This window comes from Odontesthes bonariensis, chromosome 4 (genome assembly GCF_027942865.1).
Source record: "Odontesthes bonariensis isolate fOdoBon6 chromosome 4, fOdoBon6.hap1, whole genome shotgun sequence".
NCBI lineage: Eukaryota > Metazoa > Chordata > Actinopteri > Atheriniformes > Atherinopsidae > Odontesthes > Odontesthes bonariensis.
Genome location: NC_134509.1, coordinates 7,173,760 through 7,196,581, shown reverse-complemented (window position 1 = coordinate 7,196,581; position 22,822 = coordinate 7,173,760). Strand labels below are relative to the sequence as shown.

Here is a 22,822-nt window from a genome sequence, read left to right as displayed (position 1 = left end):
GTGTGTCATAGACTGTTGGCTACATACACCGAAAGTGGGGAGGGCTATCGCCAGCAGCTAGGTGGAGCTGCCGGCCTAAAAGCAGTCGTTAGCTTTTTCTTCCACCCCTATAAAGAACAGTTATGCTATACAATGAGATAACACAAACTGTCACAAGCCATTGAACAAAACAACACATCTCTATACCAGCAGCCCAACCAGAAATACCATTTTACCACTTTCGGTTTTGGATGCCACTTTGTGAAATAAGGTTGAATTGTCTTTTAGGAAGCTTAGGAAGATTCCTAAACCAAAGAAAAATAAGAAGTCATCCAGTCAGCCTTGAGCTTTTCTACAGTGTTTCCTGAACCCCATCAACTGTACCAATAAGGTCAAGAAAAAAGCTTAGTAAAAACGATTGGGATTTGTTGTTTTTGTACTATTTGACCAGACCCAGAATCAATTAATAGGTGAGAAGCTCAGCCCACGACACACAGAGAAAGACCACGACCAGCCCACCACATTTGCATAATGAAGCAGAATTACAGGGAGGAATGTAAAAACAGACACAGAAATGTAAAAACATAGCAATGTAAATAAATAGGTGTGTTGACAAATGCAAAGTTGAAATTATAGAGAAATCAATTCAGGTATAAATAAAAAAGATGTACAGTAATTCAATTCAAATGTACATTGTAAAGTGATGTAAATAAGTTTAGGGAAATGATTTATGGGGAAAATGCTATGACAAAAATAACAGACAAAAGATAAGGGATAAAAGAAAGTCTTTTTTTTAATGGGAGAGAATAGTTCAGGTGGTTTACATCGCCTCCATTCACAGCCGAGTGACTGCTTTCACCAACCAGAGGGAAAGAGGGAGGTCATGTGACACGACCTGAAGGATCCCTGTGCTTCCTGGTATTGATTCATGTCATGACAAACAGCTCATGTCGCAGGATGAGTAGGACAGAAGATGTTAGCGGTTTTAAAACTGTGACTTTTGAAAAGCTTAATTTGAAACCGGAAACTGGCTCGTGTCTACTTTTTATACAAAAATGCTCTTTTAAGACAGAAATGCAGAAATGATAGTTTCTGTGCTCAGTGAACTGTACAATGTGACGGTTAAGACCTGGGTTAATTCTATGTCCCAAATTCAGTCTGCAGTCTTGCTATCATGGGAATTCAGAAGTAGGTCTTTAAACTGGTTCACTCAGTGGTCAGTAAAACTTGAATTCACAGATATGCATAATTATTTGAGGTATTTTGCCTTCCCATGTTGGGTTTATGAAGCCAGAAGTCACGTGAAAACGATGGATCTGAAGAAGAACCTGAGAAAAATGCTTGTGTCATTTGGCAAATCCCTTGTTGATCAACGTGGCCCCTGCCCACAGCAAAGCAAAACTGTAAGTCAAAATACAGTTCATGAAATTTATGGAAAGGCACTTGTGAGTACTGCATTTTTCAGCCCTGAAGGCTGCCACTTGTGTGAACATGTCCTCTAAATGGAGATCCTGCCGCAAATTACGTTACGCACTCACATTGAGAAAATAGATAGCAGTGTCACCTTAAAGTTTAAAGGCCTTTTCCATAGCTAACATACTGTAATACTTTGTGTATTCAAGAGACAGCAGAAGTCCACTGTCGTTGCGATATTTTGCCTTGTAAATTTTGACAGGCCCTCAGCCTCAAAAGTAGAAAGTTGTGCACCGACTTGAAATCTAAATTACAACATAGGATCGTAATGCTTAGGCCAGATAACAATTTAGCATTTATGAAAAAAAAACAACACCACAACACATGTAACATCAGCCTTTATTAAAAATCAGTTAGTTACCTTGCTACTTATAGTATTGTTATCGGCACTCATGACATGTCTTCTTTGTGCTGGCTGAAAATTGGTTTGAAACTCCTCCACTTCAGTTATGTTATCATCACGGCGACCCTTGAAGGTGAGAAGTGCACAGCATGAGCCCAGAAACAACTCTAAGTAAGTGTAAAACCTAGAACCAAAGTGAATAACGAAAGTCTGTTTTTCTGTGGTTTGTTGGTATATAGCGCCCTTCTTTCTGGGCTGTGTGCAGCCACCTGAAAACGTGTTTTCGCACTGTTACTTTTTTGGGTATTTCATGATCGATATTTCTCGCTTTCTGTCTCAGGTCTTTTTTCTGGCCTGTTTCACATGGACATACTATGTTTGAGAACTTAACAACAGACTTTAGTTAAACATCTAGAACTAGAAAATAAAAAATCCAAATAAAAACAGAATGCAGTCATCTGCTAATCTCATTAACCAATATTTAATTCACAAGAGAATAAAAAAAAATATCAAATGTTTACTATTTCTTGAAAAACATCAGCTACTCTTGGATTTGATGGCAGCAGCATATATCAAAAGGGTTGGGACAGAGCCATGTTTACCACTATATTGTTGACACGCAAATTGAGGCTGGCCTCCAATGCAGAAAAAAAAAGTAGCATAGGCAATTTTATTTATAGAGCACAATTCATACACCGGGCAATTCAAAGTGCTTCACAGCTACATAAAATCACAAGAAGGAGAAGAGAAATAAAAAAATTAAATTAAGAAATAAAGTTTCTAGGCTATGTCCATATTTGGCTTCTTCTTTGCGTGAGATGGCATTAAGCTGCCTTTGTGGATGGCACGTTCAACTGTGTTCACAGACACTGCTTTTGAGAAGTGTTCCTGAGACATCGCAGTTATTTCCATGACAGATTCATGCCTGTTTTTAAGTTTGTGCTGCCTGAGGGTCCAAAAAGGGGGCAATACTGATTTATCAACTTTGCCCCTCGCACAGAGACCTGTCCCCAGAATCTCTGAATATGGTGTACTGTACATTATAGAATTCAAAGTCTTTTTGGTATGTTACAAGCTCTTGACCCAACTTTTTTGAGACTTGTTGCTGGCATGAAATATGAAAATATCTTACTTTCAGATTTTGTGTGTAAAAAGCAAGCCACTGCATCCTATTTTTATTTACAGTTTACAGAGCATCCCAACTGTTTGAAATCGGGGTTGAGAGTTTCTCTATTGAACAAAGCTGTTTGCAGACCTGCAGGCAGCACAGCACACAGATGTGTCAAAACATTGCCGTGAAATCATGGATAAGAGCTCTGGACATGAGATTTGAAGCAGGTGGGCCTTATCTGGATAAGGTTTACGTAACGTACTTGTGTTCACTAATCAGTGTATTAGAGCAGCTAACTCAGATTCTAATGAAATTTTGGCTGCTGCCAATCAAATGTGTGTGTCTGTATGTGTATGTTAAACTGTTTCTTCACGGCCTGTTGTTTCGCGTAGTGGTAAGTATGGATGGAGGTCTTTCCTTGTCCCATTTATTTGTCCAAAAAAGGTTGCAGGATTCTTGATTTTACGGCTCAGATTGAACTCTCCCAGCTGTTTGACACACAATAACACCAAGAGATGTGTCAGAGCTTGGAGATTAAGAGCCGCGTTGATCTGTGCAAACATTTCCAGACAGCTGCTGATCATTTTGAGGTGCCTTTCAGAAAAGAAAACAAACAGATAGATACAAATCCCCCAGCTTTAAATGCTGCCACCAGCACCACTAACAGCATGGGAACAAAAGAAAAATGACATGGAGAAAATTACATTTACAATATGAACAGTTAAACCACTTCAATTTGCATTTCACGATCAGCTTTTGAACAAGGCTCATTGTTGTTGAGGTGCCGAATCTGATTGAAGACAAAGCTTCATAATTGCTATATCTTTATATTAAGGAGAGTGCTCTGGTTCTATTTGAAGTAAAACCGTGACTATTGTTACAAAAGAACAAAGTGCTGAGTCGCTCAACCAGTTAACGCGGGCACCTCATGTCTGGAGGCAAAGGTCCTCGTCACAGCTGACCCGGGTTAGTCCCAGCCCGTGGGCCTTTGCTGCATGTCATTCCATCATTATGGGCTGTGTCTAAAGTATTTGACAGGAGGCCATGTGAGGTTACAATCCTTGGCAAATATCAAAGGAATCGTCCCACTTGGACGATGTTCATTCAGCTGTTTTATTTAGTAAAAATAAATAAAAAATGAATAAACGAATTCTATGTGTGACACAAAACTATTTCACTTAACAGCTAACCATCCTGGCTTCATAAAACATGCCAACAAATCTGATAAAGTTGCTGTAATATTTCCAGATCATTTATTCCTATCATTATTATTCATGATACCATGAATAACAGGTTTTACTTCATCTGAAAATACAAGCTGCCAAAAATGACAACAAAATGACAATATACACTTTAATGTATGTTTTTTTTTTTTTTTTTACAATCTGTGAATGTTCTGCCATTAAATCAAATAGTTTTGTTTCATACCTGTAATTTGCTTATTTCTTTACCAAGTGGAACCGTTGACGAAACATCCTCCTAGAAGTGGTGCCTCCAATGTGGCCCTAACAAGCTCCAAACCCCATCCACTTCAGGCATTCTGTTGTAAGAGACACAATGCAAGAAAGTTTAACCCAATGTGTGACAGCCACTTTTCTATGGCCCTAACAGTCATTTCTGCGCGGTAGTGTTTCAGAAGGTCAGACTGTAGGCTGCGGCACAGCAGCTCAAAGCTGAAGAAACAAGAAGAGCACAAATACAATTGGAAAACAGGAATGTATAAACATGAAAAACACAATAAATACTTGACTGAATACAGAGACAAACAACCAGAGGCACTGCATTGAAGTCCATCTTGCCATGACACAACAGGATGCCGTGGTCCTTGCTGTTGTACAGGCTCCACCATGTGGTTGAACGGCGACACCACAGTGGGTGACAGTGCTGTTTGATGGGATTATTTGACTTTGGTACGGCATAAAGTGCACTCTTCAGTCTATGCTGTCCTTAAATCAGCATCATTATGCCATTATGCTTGAAACATGAATAACATGAAATTACTTGTGAATAAAGAAGTGGTTTCTCTGGAATTTCTTTGCTTAAAGGTCTGCTGCTGTGGCAGCAAAATGAGGAGTCGAGGATCGCGGCTTTCAATCAGGGGTTCAGAGCCCTATGAATAGAGACTAAGTGCCATATCTTAGCATGATACTGTTTTCTCAGTTTGCAGATTTCCCCTTTTTTATGTATGTTTATCTGCCAGCCTATGCCTTTTGAGATGAAATGTGTTTTACTTCATTGAAGAAAATAATGAAATAAAAACACATGAATACATACATAGTTATACATAGTTATGCATACATAGTTTGCATGATTTTACTTGGTGGCCTCTATGCTCCTGTAAAGTTAATTTGGGAAAATGACGCTTTAGCATAGAGGAATGTGCACCTTGTGATAAGGAATAACTGCAAGGTCACAAGCCATGAAGTTAGAAACCACTGCTTCTCAAATACAAAGCAAAGTCACACCTTATTTTCCAGAATCAGATCATTTATTCAGTCCATGTGCAGGTGTTCCGTCAGTCTTTCTGTGATGCCCATATGTTGGTTGAACATTGTACAATGAAAGCTAGCGTGTAATAATTGTTCTTTGTCAATACAGACCATGGATAGCTCATAAAATAAAATTTTACTGAGAACATTTTATCACAAAAGTCCCAGTATAAGTTGTTGTTCCTCTCTGCTTTAGTGTAGCTAGTCGCGCCACCTCAAAAAGCTAACGTTAGCATGTTAACATGTGACTTGTTAAGCGTTAGGAGCTTAAGAAGTAGTACACAAGCAGACACAATATGTTTGACTATAAACCAACAGAGCATACCTCAAATAACAAAGTGGCCCACATTTCCAAAAGTTTGGTGTTGATGAATTGAAATATGTTGAATTTTTGAAGTTGCCGTCTGCTAATGTGAAACGTTCGACAAAGGTTCATGTAAAACTTTCTCTTTTATTCTAATAGAAAAATGACCAAATATTCTCTCTGTATATCACCTCAGTTTCTGATATGTACTGATGAAAATAGCAAATATATCAGACACTGATATGGACACAGAAGATGTATTCTCTTTCTGAAAAGGACCTTGAACTTCAGTGGGTCCAGATGAGACATGAGCTCCTGGTATCTCCAGGACAGTCAAATCAGCTTGGACACAGACAGCCGAAGGTCCTAAGATCAGACGCAGTTGATATTGTAAATACAATGAGGAGATTGTTGACTGCCGTCGCTCTCTCTCTTATTAGTACGTCTGCTCTTTAGTGCTCTAATTTACTCCCTGCTGCTCTTTTTCATCCTTCCGTGTCTTTTACTAAACGAGCTGAAAACTGGTCGGATTGAATTTTATCCTTCATCCTCTCTGGCGAGGTTGTTTTTCCTCTGTGCAACGTTCCTCTCTCCCTGTTGTCATCCCATCCTCCTCCATGACTGTTTTCTGATGCTGGTTAATTATCCATATCTTCACATCCCCCTGTCATCAACATTGGTGAGGAGAGCAGCTGTGTGACCTCTGTGACCTTTGTTAAGGCTGCTAATGGCTGACTAGCATCCTGCCTAATAAGGTGGTGTGTGTTCCTTCTCATGTAGGTTAAGTGTGTGAGTGTGTTCATGTGCTTTCATGTGTGTGACACCCCGTATATCTGCGTGCCCTCTCCGGCCTCACGGGCTGTTTGCGGCCTCGGGCTGTGCGACAGGGTGTGTGTGCTCAGCAGGGGACAGTATTTAGGCACTGGGAGCTGAGGCTGGGGGATCTTTGATTCCATAATAAGCTGTTGTCTGTTGTGGAGCTGTGGAGCAGCTCGCTGGGGGACAGAGGAGCATTGTCTACAGCTCAGTGCAGCTCAGCTCCACATCAGAGGCCTGCTGAGGCAGACTGGGAAACACCACAGGGCAAACATCCCCTGGACATTTCTGTCTGTCTATCTGTCTCACGTGTTTTCTGTCTCTCTCTCTCATATATTTATAATTGATTCTTTATTGCACAATTGTCCCGTTTGACATGTTAACTTCCGCTATTTTTCTCCAAATCCCTGCCAAAAAATGAAGGCTAAACATTTGATATGATGTGCTAATTATTGATCTTTGAAGCTGCAGCTCGGCATTGTTTGATACCTTTAGACCGAGTGAAGCTGGTTGCTTTACTACGCTTTTGAGGGAACAGAAATGGAGGAACAACCTTCCTCTTATTTAATTCTCAGTAAATCAGCCAGTTTTTCAAAATATCAAATTTGATTAGCACTGGTTCATTGCGCAATTTGGCCCCATCAAGCATGGATCCTCAAAAACAGAAGGATAAGATTTTTAGCACATCCAGCTGGATTCTTTTTCTTCCATCTGGTATTATGAGGGAAACACACAGCAGTCCACTAGAGTTACACATCAAAGGCTTGAGGAGAATACAGTGCCATTTCAGCTCGTGTCTGTCACCATGGAACGTCACGAGTTGATTACTTACATTAAAGCAGTTATTATATGTCGGAATACACAGATGAGGTTTAATTTAGCTCAACATGGGAATTTCCAGAACAGGTTTCTTGCCAGGTTTCTTGATTTCTTTTGATCGCATATTAGAGTCAAAGATTTTTACTGAGCTGATTTAGGACATTATCACTACACACATAAAAAAAAAAAAACTTGTTGATAACAGCCTGTGGCAATCCATTTTTGTCTTGTTTTTAGGAATGAAATGTTGACCTTGTCAACACCGGAAGGTTTGGGATATGAAAGCGCAACTGTTGACTATAAGAAACAACTTCTTTGAAATTGTACAATTCCATACGATTTTACCGGAAACCATTTAAAATTGCCACTAATTGATAGCACCAGGAATCTCCCCCAGGTGATTATTTTCACTTAAATACAGTGTGCGCACTGGAGCCCATCACTCTGTGTACCCACAAACACACACACACACACACACACACACACACACACACACACACTCATACTGAAAGATAGAAAGAAACACTACCCGAAATACAATACCAAAATCCCCTCCTTTATTAACCGATCAATAGATTATTTCATTTAATAATATTTTGTCCAATAATAATCATGTCACAATACTAATTAGATCATGTGATTTCCCTAAAAACGGACACATAGGTGCTCCCGCTTGAATCTCTCCAGTCAAGCAAGCTGCACTCACATTTTTCTACAACCGAGATTAAACTTCCATCAAAGTTTTCCCCTCATTGTAGTTTATCCGATCGCGTTTGTGGACTTGTTTGTTTGCTGTTGGATGAGAGGTTTCCTTAGAAATCCCAGAGGTGAGAGGCACATACCTCCCACCATTTTTACGTTTGAATATTCCATGAAAATAAATGCTCATAAAGACTACAATCAAACGAGATTGTTGCTTGTTTGAAGATGATGTTGGAAATAATGTGGTTTTAGGTGAAGCTGGAATGACGGTCCACTGGAGTGGACGGCGTACTTGAAAGGGATGAACACCTTTTACATTCTCCTCTCGTCCCACTTTGTCTGTGTGTTGCTGTTTGGTTATGTTGGAGTTTTTGGGGGTTATCTAATTCCGCTGTGCTAAATTTGTTCTACACTGGTCGTGTGTTTTATTGATTTAAATTTGGTTTTTCACCGTGAAGCACTCTGCGTCCACAGATTATGTTACTTACATTCCCTTGACCGTCACAGGTCGTTCATTACCGTGGCCAACGAGTTCTCCGTATATGCTGTGCTTTAATATCCTAAAAAGTTGTTCGATTTTTATAATTCTACTTTTTTGCATCTGTTACAAAGCTATTTCATGAGGAACTGATTGATGGTCATAACATTTATTTGCAGAATTATTAAGTCGCTTACATTTAATCTGGCCCAGTTGAAAAAAAAAGCAGACAAGAAGTCCAAATGACAGACATGAGTAGTAAATAATAAATCACCATATTTCTCACTCTCCTCTCCCAAATATCTCATCCATCTTTCTGTCCTGTTGCCTTTCATCTCTCCGTCTGCCCGGACAACAACAGACTCTTTCATGTAGCCATCTTTTCTCCGGACCCTCAGGCCGTCTCCCTCTTTCTTTTTCGTTCTCACAGACTAATTAAATGTTCTGAGAAGAACTCATGATTGGAAAATCGAAGCTACTTTCTCCCTCTTTCTTTTTTTTTCTCCTTCATGTTCTCATAGATAAATTGTCATATGAAATACTTTCAGTTTTTTGTCCACGGTGGCATTTAAAGGTTATTTACTCTTTAGATAAAATACACACAGTTTGGTTTTGTTTTCACAAAAAAAATGTTGCTTTATTTGCAGTTTCAGATCAGTTTACACGACTCCAGGACCAAGCGGTACATCAAGAGTTAGCTCAATTTTTCCAAATGTCTTCAAATATGAGCGAGAGCTACAGTTGTTGGGATGTGGAACAACGAAAAAATGGGACGCTTTCAACAACTTGTTTCAGCTGAAGTGCGACCAACTCGGTGGCCTGTTGTTCACAGACAGCGAGAAAAAAAACGAGGTTACAAAGAGTTTTCAATCAGCAGTAGAAAATAACGTTAAAAGAAGCACTGAAGGTGATTTTCAGAAAGAGTTACGTGTACAACCACAAAAAAATAAGCCAAAAAGATTCTTGAAAAACAATAGAAAAGATTTTTTTTTTTTTTACAATGATCCTGCTTTTACAAACCAAACTGAGCACATGCTGCCTCATTACAGATTATGGAATTTTACTGACAAGAGTATCAGAATCAGTGAATAAACATGAAAGCTACGATAACTCTTTTTCTGATGGCTCGCTTTTCTCCTTCAGTCTTATGGTACAATAACCAAACTAAAGTATTCTCCAAAAACAGTGTGTCTATGTGTGTGTGTTTGTAGTTTGTGTCTTAAATGAAGCTGTCTACAGCCTCTCGTATATGCAGAACCATACGCTCCTGGTTAACTGCTCTGTTCTGATAGAAAATGGCCTCTTAGATTAAAACATGCCTGACCTGAGAGATCTTCTGGGCCGTTCCATACTCTTTGTTTGACTTCACCTTCGTCTTTTACAGACTTGACTTATTCTCAATCATTAGCAAAATGAACCCACGACAAGCATATTTTTTCATATGATTAGAGTTTAACTGAACTAAGAAAACAACAACGAAAATCACATTTAGAATTGAATCTGACAGAAAAACAATGTCAGTGGGATTGTATTCTCAGAATTAAGGAAGAATTTTTTTTGCCAATGGCAGCTGATTTAGTCTTTTGCTGCTCTGCAGGAAGATTTTCGATGTGGATAACAGTCATGGATGCATGACTAAACAGCATGCTGGCATGTATGACTGAGGGGCGAAGCAGTCATAAAGCTGCAACATGAATGCCATCATTGTCCCCGTAACCATCATACCCATCTTAATCATCATGACATAACATCCTCCTGCACCTGAGACACAAATACCCCCATTTTCTCAGACCATGTCTCAAAGTCTGGTTTCGTATTTTCATCGAGGTCACAAATAAATTCTCGATTTTCTCCCTTTATTGCTCTGTTGTTCTTATACTTTTCCACCATCGCTCCCAGACAAGCTAAAGTTGTGGCAGAGAGATGTGGACACAGCAAAGCACCGAACAATAGACCATTCACGATGCCCTGCAATGCAATGATGATCCTGCCCTGCCCTCCACGCCCCCCACCCTGCACCAGCCTCCACAGCTGCACAAGAATGTGGTCCAACAAGTTAAACCCCCCCCCCCCTCGCTCTCTCTTCCCCACCGCCGCCACCACCCATCGCTACCACCACCACCACCTCACCAGTGCTGCCGCCATCACAACCGAAGCCCCTCTTTCCCAAATAGAAAAGATGAAGAAGGCAAGAAACTATAGAGGGGGGAAACTCAGCAGACAGAGCACAAAGAGAGGATTCATGGTTGGTCACATACACTCTCGGAGAAAAAAGAGGGGCACCCATTTAAGTGTGGTGCAGCTGCACTAATTCACAGGGTGAAAATGGGAAAAAAGGGAGTGACAGGGGTCAGATAGCAGAATCTTTTTTTCATTCATCCCCCCATGGATGGCGTGTCACTGCATCATCACGACTTACACGGTCCTCACGATGCATAAATCAAGTGATAAAACCAGAAAACACCTGCAGCCATTGACTTCACTCTTTTCTTCCGAGCAGAATTTCAAGAGAATCGCAGGATTTCGAGCCGCTCCGTGTTTCATTCTCCGCAGCGGGTCAAAACACTTAGCTCATTGTGTGACCTGATACGACCTTTATTTTTCACATATTCTCCCATGAACGTGGAGATGTTTCAAAAGAAAAACCTAGTCACGGGGTCGGCTCCTCAGTTACAGCTGCGCGTCCTCAACCCAGAAAACCTCAACGATGTTGGAGAGATGTTGTTGTCTCGCTGCGAGATCGCTGCACAGGTCCCACAAACAAGCTGGCGGAGGAGTCACATGAGATTCAGTTTTATTGATAGTCTAGCTTAAGAGCTGGAATTCCCCAAGCAAAAGCACTGACCTCAACTGTTTTTCGCACAGACCCTGAGAGGAAATGACATTTATGAATTACAGTGCTTTTTTCACAATCCAAGAAGCTGTCCCAAAGCATGAGAAGCACTCTTGTAATTAGCAATTCGTTTTAAAACAGGCTGCCTCAACCCCTCTGGAACATTTTTTGCGCTGAAAGCTGAAGCCACCAGGCCAATCTGTGCCAATTCTGACATACAAATTCAGATCCATCTGTTGAGTTTGTCATCAGTTGGAACAAGTGACGCCATTCATTTCAGGCCAAATGTGCCTATTGACACGGGAATGACTGCTTTCCACCAATTATACGTCAGTTTAATGCAGAATGTGACCCAGCATGTGAATATTTGACCGCTGTGCATGCTTCTCTTATCTGCATCCCGCTCACACTCTCCCTCTCACACTATTGGCATCTGTCTGTTTTCCCTTCTCTTTGCCTCTACTCTCCGTCTCTCATCAGATTTCAGGAATTTCCCCCTGGGCGCTGTTCAAGTGTTAAGGCCAACGTTAAAGGATGTTCTCACTTTTCCGTCTCTCTTTCCATCACCTGATCACAAAAAAAACCCATCTAAATCAAAAATGTTCCTGCGAAATAAATGAATCCGTTGCAGTGTGGCTTAGTTTAAACCAGCAGCTAACCCATGACCAGAATGTGCACCTGAAGCTGACTCTTTGAGCCCTACCCATCCCCATCCCCCACCCCACCATCACCACCTCTCTCTCTCCCACCGATCAACCGATCAGGATCTCTGACCTCCCTGCTGATCATGAGACCTCGTTCCTCCCATCCTGTCCTCTCCCTCAGGAGCCACAGGAAACAGGCTCTTGTGACACAGTCTGTGCAGCCATGGAGAGGCCCATTACTGCAGTCACATGGCAGGTTAGTGCAGCCACTGATGCAACCATGTGAGCTCTGTTTTCTAACAAGTTACAGCTGCCCCGAGGCTCATGATGGTTTCACACAGGACGCAGAAATGTAAGAAAATGTATAGCGAGGTTTGGAACTCGATCAAAATGAGAGGGAGGTCATCTCCAGTTTAGTTTCAGTCCTACATGGGGGGGGGGGGGATAGTTCTGTGCTGAGGTTTCAGCAGGTGTAAGAGGCAGCAGCTGAGCTAGGAGCCTGAATGTTGCTGCTTCTAATAATTGCTATGAGAAAATGATCACTGGTATATGACTTCAAACTTGTCAGCCTCTGTGTTTTTTTCATTTTTTTTCATTATTCTTTTGAGACTTTAGTGATATAACACTTTGACATTGCAAGCAAAGCACCTGTTTTAATCTTATTTCAAAGCAAAGTCTTCGACTGTCAGAGGACAAGATGTCAAAGTGAAAGATGCTCACAAAGAGAGTGAAAGCTGACTGTAGTAGGACAGGCTATTTCCATAAAAACTGAAGGAGCTTGCTGAGGTTTCCAATCTGGCGGAGCTGTTTAAAGTTAGAAATCAGAAATGAGCTTGTCTTCGATTCTCAGGGAGTTTTGAGTAAAAACTATTTGCAATAGAAGAAGTGGGAATAAAGTTCAAATCGTCTCTGAAAATAGTGTAAGAGCATTTGAAATGAAAATGAGAGACACAACCTCACTCCCGTTAAAGAACACAAGACCTGGGGGAAACGTGGAGGAACTACTGTTATAATAAGGAGACAACATGCTGCTCATCGGAATCAACATTTTCAGTCAACGAATAGAACAAATTGTGAGCGTTTCTTCTTTTTTTTTTTTTTTTTAAAGTTTTCTGAGTCCGTTTAACGCGTGAAAGTGACAAAATGTTGCACAGAAACATACGATAAAGTTCCCGTCCCTATTTTTATTCGATGGATTACAAAAAAAAGCACCCGTTCAGTCGTGAAATAACATTTAATTCTTTTTAAATGATCAAAAGAAAATGAGAGAACTTCATGGAACACTAAGGTCTTCGGAGGCCGCGCGCTTTACTTTCTCCACTTGTTCGATTTTCAAAACTTCAGTCATCATATTCTCTATTTAGTTGTGGTAAAAAATCATTTGAAAAATAGTCATTTATACGCTGACCATATTAACAAGATAAAAAAAAATATTTCTAAAGTATTCCTCATTTAAAAGAAATGGGAAGTATTTAAAAATGATCATTTCCACAGTTTAGCTCTTTTTGCGTGAAGGAAAACAGAAAAATAAAAAAGTATTCAGACTGAAAGCTGTGGAGTTTCCCCCCCCTTTGTTTTAATACTAAGCATTAAAACTAGAGGCGGTATGGTATTGCCTCTTGTTTCGTTTTGTTTAGTTTAGCATCAAACCCTGGGTGTAAAGTCCTGAGAATTTGAAATCCATATTTAAGCGAGCTTCGTTTTATATTCTACACAACGAAATCAGTTTAATACAAAACGAAACAACAACTGCAGTTAGTCCTCAGTCAGTGATCAGCTCGGTTTTCTGATACAAAAAAATGATGCTCGTTGCAATAACTGTTCAGAAGGTTATCAGACGGACTTTTGCAAATCAACGGTTAAGTATATTTGAAAATGTTTTTTTTTTAAATGTTCTAATATATTTAATGCAACAAGTGCCCTCCGGTGATTCTGCTCTGACACACACACACACACACACACACGCTCTCTGGGGGAGGGGAGGGTGAGGAGGTGGGATGCACATCCAGCTTCGCTGACCCAACACTTTTGATGAAACCTCAGCTCTCCACAGAGCCCCAATCTGCACAAGCAAGATGAAAGAAAGAAACGTAACTCGCACATTTTAAAACTCCTGTGAAACAACTAGCAAATCCCCTCACAAACAAACAAAACACACACACGAAACGCAACTCACTACACGCCTCGGAGGCCTCACGCAGAATCCCTGTGTTGCTGGTGTGCACGGTGGGGTGCAGCAAAGGTGTCCCCCACACCACCGCCGCCACCACCGCGGCCCCTCACACCACAGCATCTCCCTCAAGCCCAAACGCAGCGCCCTACCATCAGGCCCAAATCCAGGTGAGTGTGTTAAGAGATGGAAAAGTGTCGCGGCGGGAGGACTAGAGAGAGATCCATGTGTCCCGTCCGCCGCGGAGCATTTTCTGTGTGTGCGCGACTTGTGTCTCGGACATAAGGGAAGAAAGACGCACACATCGCTCTCTGTTATCATTTTTTTTTTTCCATGTTTGCAGCACAAAACTGCTTTTTGTTCCCCATTTTTTTCATTTACGAGGGTTAATGGATAGAGGCTTGGGCGTTTGATCACATGGCTACAATTCACCTGAGATGGAGACAAAGAGAGCAAAGAGAGGAGCGGGAGAGAGAGGGAGAAAGCTGAGAGTCGGGCCCGACATGAGAGGCTGCGGACACACAGGGGTCATTGTTGCATTCAATTTGTGTGTGCGCGTGTGTGTGTGCGTGTGCGCGCGCGCTCGCATCGGATGCCGCTTCCCATCAGGCCACGCTTTAACGGTTTATCTCACGGCTTGAGCATGGACAAATCGGTCATCACGCGCGCACACAGAGCGTAAAGATTGGCGAAAACGCGGGGTGTTTCTTGGTATCGTGGGTTCAACAACGACGATGTGCCTTCGTGTTTGGGGGTATGGTGGAGCTCCGGTGGAGGGTGTTTCAAAAAAGTATTTGAACCCACATGTTCACACCTGTTCCTGCATCATTCCCAGAGCGGAAGACTGAGAGATTTCTGCTGATCGATTAGAGTGTAAAAGCACCAAAAACTGAAAGGTTCAACGTGAACTTGAGATTTCTGGGCCATAAACTAACATCGAGCTGTTAATGATGAGAGGTTTTCTTACTTATTTTAGGTGCCAGAGGAGCTTCTAATGAAAATACACTGTATGATAACATGATAAAATAACTTAAAGCACCACAACAGCTTTGGGCTCAGCACGTTAGACCTAATTAGCGGTAATAGCACGAGGACATTAGACAACAAGCATAAACTATCATGATAACAATTTCTGCGCCCTTCTCCTCACATAAATTGGAGGTTCTGTCTGCTGAGGAAGAGTCAGATTTTAGAGCCACATTTATCAAACTGGACATCTGAAATCGGAGCCAAGCTATGCAATTCACGGGTGATTTTTCTTTATTTTTGTTTTTTGTTTTCTTTCTTTCTTACACTTTTTTTTCTGGACCGTGACCACACGGGGCAATAACTCTCCCTTTGATTGTTTATTTGTTTGATACGTGTTAACACGTCCAACAAAGCAGGCCTTCTCCTGCCTCTAAATGGCCGCACTGTCGAGTCATTTAAGCCACTCCGAGGTAAAACTCTCACCTCTTCACTGTTGGAAACGTTGCAGCGATGGACAGACGCGCATTAACGCGGCCGCGCTGCCGTCCAGTCAGAAAGCAGCGGGATAATTAGAGGGCCAATCAGAGCACCGCGTGGCGCCGAAGGGGGCGGGGCTAGCTGTGTGCTGGAATGCTGTCTCTTTGGGAATGTTTTCCAGTTTCAATCACTTTTTTTTTTCCTTTTTTTTTTTTTTCTCCCAGTCAGTCTCACAAGGCGCTCTTTAAGCTCCGCTGTTGCCACACAGAGCAGCCATTCATCGGCTCTGCAGCCAGCCACACACACTCCCATGCTGAACCACTGGACATCTAAATTGGTAAGTTATGTAATTTTATAATGCAACGTTTCTGACATAAATGGAAATATTTCATATCGACATTTATGTGCCATGTTTTTTTTTTTATTGTCACTTACACGTCAAATTAGCCATCATTTCGCTTTTAGATTTCGTTTATAATCGAAATGTTATTTTCTGGTTGCGGGATTTTTGAATTATTGGCCACAGATGCTATTAGTCCGTTTCATTTTTTAAAAATATTTTCTTCTCTGTACAAATAGGTTCAGGTTTGGGTTCAAAGCGGAGCTAAAGTTACATGTAACTTAATTTGTGGACTGTTTCTGAGTTCTGAACTGTTTCCGTTTTTTGTCTCATTTGTAGAAATAGCCGCTGTTTTCTGAAAAGGAGCCAACGTTTGAAAAGGATTTGGCCCTTCTTGCTCATCATTATGGCTTTTCCTGAGAAGCGCCAACAATAAGCGTTGGACACTTGAAACATTTTTCTAAACGATATAAATAATAAATCACATAGGTCTGGACTCTCTCTAGAATATAATACTGTATACGAGTGTTTTCTTGTCAGTTGGAGTAATTAGAAAGAAAAAAATGTCCGGTGAGGAGCACAGCCTGTCCGAGGCGGAGCTGAGTCCCGGTGGGTCAGACGACGGTCACTCACTCTCACCGACTCAACCCGGAGCGCCGCCCGGCCAGGACTCACCTCTGAGCGGGCCGCCGCAGCAGCTCAACGCGCTCTGCGTGGCGGATGGCAGCGGCGACGATGGAGGCAGAACTGGGGCCAAGTCGGAGGAAGAGGACGATCGCTTCCCGATCGGCATCAGGGAGGCGGTGAGCCAGGTGCTGGATGGATATGACTGGACGCTTGTGCCCATGCCGGTGCGCGTAAACAACGGCAACAAAACTAAACCCCACGTGAAGAGGCCCATGAATGCCTTCATGGTGTGGGCGCAAGCAGCGAGGAGAAAACTGGCTGACCAGTACCCCCACCTGCACAACGCGGAGCTAAGCAAGACCCTGGGCAAACTGTGGAGGTTTGTATAACAGTGGCGCATTTCCATGTGTCCGTGCGTAACGGACGTGTCGGGGTGATTAAATGTAAAATATCGGCCTATGACCATATATATATATAACAATTATTTGCTCAAATTGGAAACTGAGAAAAGAAATTCAACTTGAGAGATCAGTTATTATTATTATTTTTTTTGTAATTTTACAAGTTAAACCAGTCCAAATTTAAGTGAGACAAATGGCGAATTATTGCTGTTTTTGCGCATAACATTAAAAGCTTCAGAATTGATCATTTTCAAATAAATAACATGTAATTGATTTCATGCTTACTATTAAAACCTAAAAAAATCTCCGTTCCCTTTTCTCTTCGTCCAGGCTGTTGAACGAGAACGACAAGAGGCCATTCATTGAGGAGGCAGAGAGGCTGAGGAAACAGCACAAGAAAGACTACCCGGAGTACAAGTACCAGCCCCGGAGACGCAAAAACGGCAAACTGATGCCTTCTAGTGAGTCCGATAGCCAAGGAGAAGGAGAGGCCAGCCACTCCCAGTCGCACTACAAGACCTTACACCTGGATCACAATGGCGGGGCTGGGTCTCCTCTGGGTGACCTACACCACCACCATCATCATCACCATCCTGCTGGTGGGTACAACTTTGGCTCTGAGTCATTACACCTCATCTAATTTGTTTTCATCTCAAATGGATATTTGGTCAGAGAAAAATTAAATATGTGGGATCCACTCTTTATTTCGAAACATGAGTCATATCAAACAGAGACATAAAAATGTACAAGATGTCAAAGTTCACGACGTTACTCTTTCTTCTTTCTCTTTTAGGTCAGGGTCATAGCCCACCCACGCCCCCCACCACCCCAAAGACAGAGCTCCAGTCTGGGAAACTGTCAGATGCCAAGAGGGAGGGGGGAGCAGGAGCGACTGGAGGATCAGGGGGGTCCAGGGGAGCCCTCGGGGTGGGAGCTGATGGGGTGTCCGGTGGCCCCTCATCATCGACAGCCAAACCCCACATTGACTTTGGCACCATGGACATCGGCGAAATCAGCCATGAGGTGATGTCCAACATCGAACCGTTTGACGTCAACGAGTTCGACCAGTACCTTCCTCCAAACGGCCACCCTCAGAGCGGAGCCGGGGCCCCCTCGGCCGGTTCCTCTGCCTCCTCTTATGCCTACGCCCTGGCTGCCGCGAGTGGGCACTCGGCCTGGCTCTCCAAACAGCAGCAGCAGCCTCAGGCCTCTCCGTCCTCCTCCGATCCCTCCAAAGCTCAGATCAAGAGTGAATCTGCGTCAGGTAGCCACTACGCCGAGGCCTCATCCTCTCCCTCCTCGGGCACCCATGTCACCTACGCCCCACTCAGTCTCCCTCACTATGGCTCTGCTTTTCCCTCGCTGGCCTCTAGGGCTCAGTTTGAGTACGGCGAGCACCAGGCCCCCGGGGCGTACTACGCCCACTCCAGCCAAGCTCCAGGGCTGTATTCAGCCTTCTCATACATGGGCCCCACACAGAGGCCTCTGTACACTACCATAGGAGACCCGTCCAGCGTGGCCCCTTCACACAGCCCCACACATTGGGAGCAGCCTGTTTACACCACACTCACAAGACCTTGAGGCAGACGAGCTGAGCAGAGGGAAATATGGGAAGTGTGTGAGTGCATCTCTGTATCTGCGTGTGTGCAAATATGAGAGCGTGTGATTGTGTATATGTGTGTGTGTGTGTATGCATGTGTGTCCGTGCCATATTAGAGATTTTTACTTTTTTAGCCGATATAATGCAAGATGCATCCACGGGACCTAACACAGTTATAAAGCAGCCACAAACTCACACAGAATAAAGTGAGAGTCAAGGGCCAACAGCCAATCAAAAACATGAAAACCCTAACAAATGTGTGCCATCATGAATTTATGAGTTGGCGTGTACAGCAGGTGTGATGGAAGAGACACTGGGAGTGGACAAATGTTGAACTGATGAGTGACTCTGATAACATCCAGAGGTGATGGGTTTAGCCTGACATAATCAGATTCTATTAACCAAACTAAAGGATTATTTGATGTTTTTGTGTTATTTTATATGATTAGTAAGTTTATTGTCAATGTTGATATGCTAGGGGGTAACTTTATTGTGACTGATTGGACATTACACATGTACATCTGCACCACTGCTTTGGGAAAAAGTATGTTTTCTTTCACTTCAGATGTTACCCGGGGTTGTTTTTCATGGCCAGAAAAGGATAGCTGCAACTCTTTTTTTTTTTTTCTCTATAGATAACACAGCCTGCATCTCTGTCCTTCCTTTACACCACCACTGAACTAAACAATGAAGCATTTAAGGGGAAAAATAGGAAAAAGAGAGGGAAAGAGAGCTCTTAAAGATGTATTTTAACATGTCAGTCAGTCATGGACATTTACCTCAACTCTGTTTGTTTTGTTGTGATAGCAAAGGAGAAGTACAACCCCAGACTCCTGATCAATGAAGGCGGATCTCAGTGCAGCAAACCCCCACTTTAGTGTTACTTTTTCGCTTTTTAAGTGCCGAGCAGTTTTCTGCTTTACCTTTGATTTATCAAATAACTGAGTTAAAAATCTATAATTACAAAGTCTCAACCAAATCTCTTGAGATAATTGGCCAACTTCTGGTCCTACTTAAGGATTAGAATCACATGCACAAACACTGTGCAAGGAGGCCAAAACCATGCCTTTATCTTTAGAGTTTCCTCCAACGTTGCATTCAAATCCCCCTCTCTGTCTATACCAATGTGAACTTCACCTTTATTACGTGACGCAATGTTTTTCCATTTTATACTGACCCTTTTTGCCATATGGATGTTTTGATGTAAGTGATAACGCATTATGTGTGTCCCCTCTTTGCTTCTTCCATTTTGTATAATTCTGGATAGTTTTGTAAAGTGTTTGCGACACATTCACTTGAGTATTTCTGCTTCCTTACAAGAAAGGCGATGTTGAAATATTACTGTTGTCATCTATTAAATCAATTTATTTATAAGAAAAACAACAAAAACAAACAAGATCCTGTGTGACGCTTATTCACTGCAGCGGGAACGGTGCAGAAATAAGACACGGAGCAGCGAGCAAGTGAAGAGTGACAAAAAATGAATAAATAATTAAAAACATGGTGCTGACGTGTGAACTGTAATAACAACACAATCAGAGCCCCACCAGCCTAAGCTGTTTAGTGTGTTTGTGTGTGTGGTGTGGGCTAAAATTGACTACTAATTCCCCACATTTAATCGGCTGGGGACTGCGTGTTACTGCGAGAGACAAAGAGAGCCTTTCACTCTGGGAGAGGGACAGAAGGAGAGAGAAGGGGAGGGTGTAAAGAGCCAGAGGCAAAGCCAATTTCAGCTTGGTAACTAGTGTACACTTGGACTTTTGTACATGGCTTTCCTCACACTCTGCCCTCTCCTCTCCACCTGAGGCCCCCTCCCTGTCTTCCACATTCAGCTGGAGTTTGAACGTCCATAAACGTAAATGTCTAGTTCATTACCGGCATTGTGTTTGAGGGTGATGCAAGCAGTGTTCAAGAAGCTGCATCCATGTAAACTGCCAACAACTTCAGACTGGAAGAAGAAAAAATTCAGTTTGGTGGGAAAAGGCCGTTCAAACTGCTGGTACAAACAAAAAGGATAAAATTGATCATTTAATATGAATGTATTACATTTCAGTACACTATAGAAATACCATGTAAGCAAAAATGTTCCTTGGCTGAGTTTATTTTAAAAGGTATCCATTCATGGGATATATATGTAAACACTTCACATTAAAAAGTTCTGTAAACTGGACGATGTTCATCAGCAAGTCACCACACCAGACTGAAGTTCTCTGAAAACATCTCTGGACATTTTCTAACATATCAATAAATATATTACAATAGAAAATAAGTATCAATAAAAAAGACGTGTCTGACTACCTGAAAACTAATAGTTTCAAAACTCAAATCCCTGATAAACCAGTAGAATGTCACTCTTTACCAAAACTGTTTCTACTTTCAGCAGTTAACGAGGCAGAAAAATGTCAAACAAGTCATTTAATAAGTGGTAGTCTGTGAACCACCTCTTCAATTTTATGCAGCTCACAACATTGCATGCAAACAAGTATAATGGCAGATAGGGCAAAATAAAAGGTGATTAAAATTCTACGCAAGATTGGGAGCTGAACCTGATTTAGAGAGAAAAGGCAAATCGTAAGGAAACAAGTTCATTTTCTTGAGTAAAACCTTGAATAACCATAAAATGACAAACAGGGCCATTTTTGGAGCACTTAAGATGCTAACAATTTCTGAAAGAACGGTGTATATGAATGATTTCATTTTTGTGAGAAAAAAGTTTAGCAGTCGGGCTACATCTTTAGCTCAATGCCCATAAGTTTATGCATAGACCGTGTGTCGTTTGTCCAGCCTTTCACAACAGTCATGTGAAAAAGAAAGTTCACTCTCTTTCAATTATAAGGTTTTACGTATCAGGACATCATTTCAAAAAAACATCTGGTCCTCACCAGGTCTTGAGATTTGGTAAATATACCTCAGATGAACAACAACACATGACATATTATACCATCTCGCTCTTTAAAATGCAGAAGCAGTGTGTGATAAATTAAGAACACTCCATGACTCAGTAGCTTGTAGAACCACCTTAAGCAGCAATAACTTGAAGTAATCATTTTCTGTATGATGTTATCAGTCTCTCAGATCATTACGGAGGAATTTTGGCCCACCCTTTTTCACATCATTGCTTCAGTTTACTGATGTTTGCAGGCATTTGTTTATGCACAGCTCTCCTAATGTCTCTCCACAGCATTTCAATCAGGTCGAGGTCTGAACTTTTACTGGATCATTGCAACACACTGATTCGTTTCTATTTCGGCCATTTTGCTGAAGATCTGCTGCTGTGCTTCGGATCATTGCCTTGTTGCATGACCCAGTTTCAGACAAGCTTTAGCTGGCAGACAGATGTCCTCACATTTGACTCCCAGAATACTTACAGAGAAGTTCATGGTTGACTCATTGGCTGCAGAGCCCAGGTCCAGTGGCTGCAAAACAAGCCCAAATCATCACTCCTCCACAACCGTGCTTGACAGTCGGTATGAGGCGTTTGTGCTTATATGCTGTGTTTTGTTTTCACCAAATGTGGTGTATTATGGTCAGACTTCTCCAATTTGGTCTCATCTGTACAGAGGACATTGTTCCAAAATTATGCGGTTTGTTTAGAGGCACCTGTGCAAACGTAGGCTGAACGTCACAAGCTTTAACATTTAACAGGCTAACTGAGGCCTGCAGAGTCTGACATGGCAGTCTTGATTTTTCTTTTTTGCAGTACTTTGAGTGTCACATAGTCTGACCTCGGGTTGAACTCACACCTGGGAAGACTGACAACTGTCTGAAAATATTGCACTTCTAAATAATCTTTCTCAATGTGGAACGATGAACTCCAAACTGTTCGGAAATGGCCTTATAACCATTCCCGTTATTGATGAGCAGCAATAATTGCCTCTCGAAGATCATTGCTGATGTCTTTCCTCCATGGCATTGTGTTACTTACACCAGAATGCTCCAGACCAGCAAACTGACAACATTTCTGCTTTTATAGAGGTCCTCACACTTACTGATGATGAATTAGTCAAGGCACATTTGATTAGCAGCACCTAGCGGTTGTTTACTGTCTTAATTTCTTAATTTCTGTGGAAGCAGCAGGGGTATCTTTCACACACTGGCTTTGATTTTTTTTTTAATCAGTTTCTTATTATCTTTTTTCTAAAACAATGATTTTGTTGATAATGTCATGGGTTGCTGTTCATCTGCAGCTGTAGTTACCTCATTTTAAGACCCGATAAGAATTGTCTGATTTTTTTATTTATCTTTAA

The 22,822-nt window shown here is 41.8% G+C and overlaps 1 protein-coding gene across 1 annotated transcript; it reads left to right on the top strand.

The window, feature by feature from the left end:
* The first annotated feature begins 15,872 nt into the window (after positions 1-15,872).
* On the top strand, positions 15,873-20,076 carry LOC142378335 (transcription factor Sox-10-like). The gene is made up of 4 exons (XM_075462702.1): positions 15,873-15,944; positions 16,287-16,953; positions 17,306-17,574; positions 17,769-20,076. Exons 2-4 carry the CDS (start codon positions 16,511-16,513, stop codon positions 18,554-18,556), a joined length of 1,500 nt encoding a protein of 499 aa, XP_075318817.1. The 5' UTR covers positions 15,873-15,944; positions 16,287-16,510; the 3' UTR covers positions 18,557-20,076.
* Positions 20,077-22,822: the final 2,746 nt, after the last annotated feature.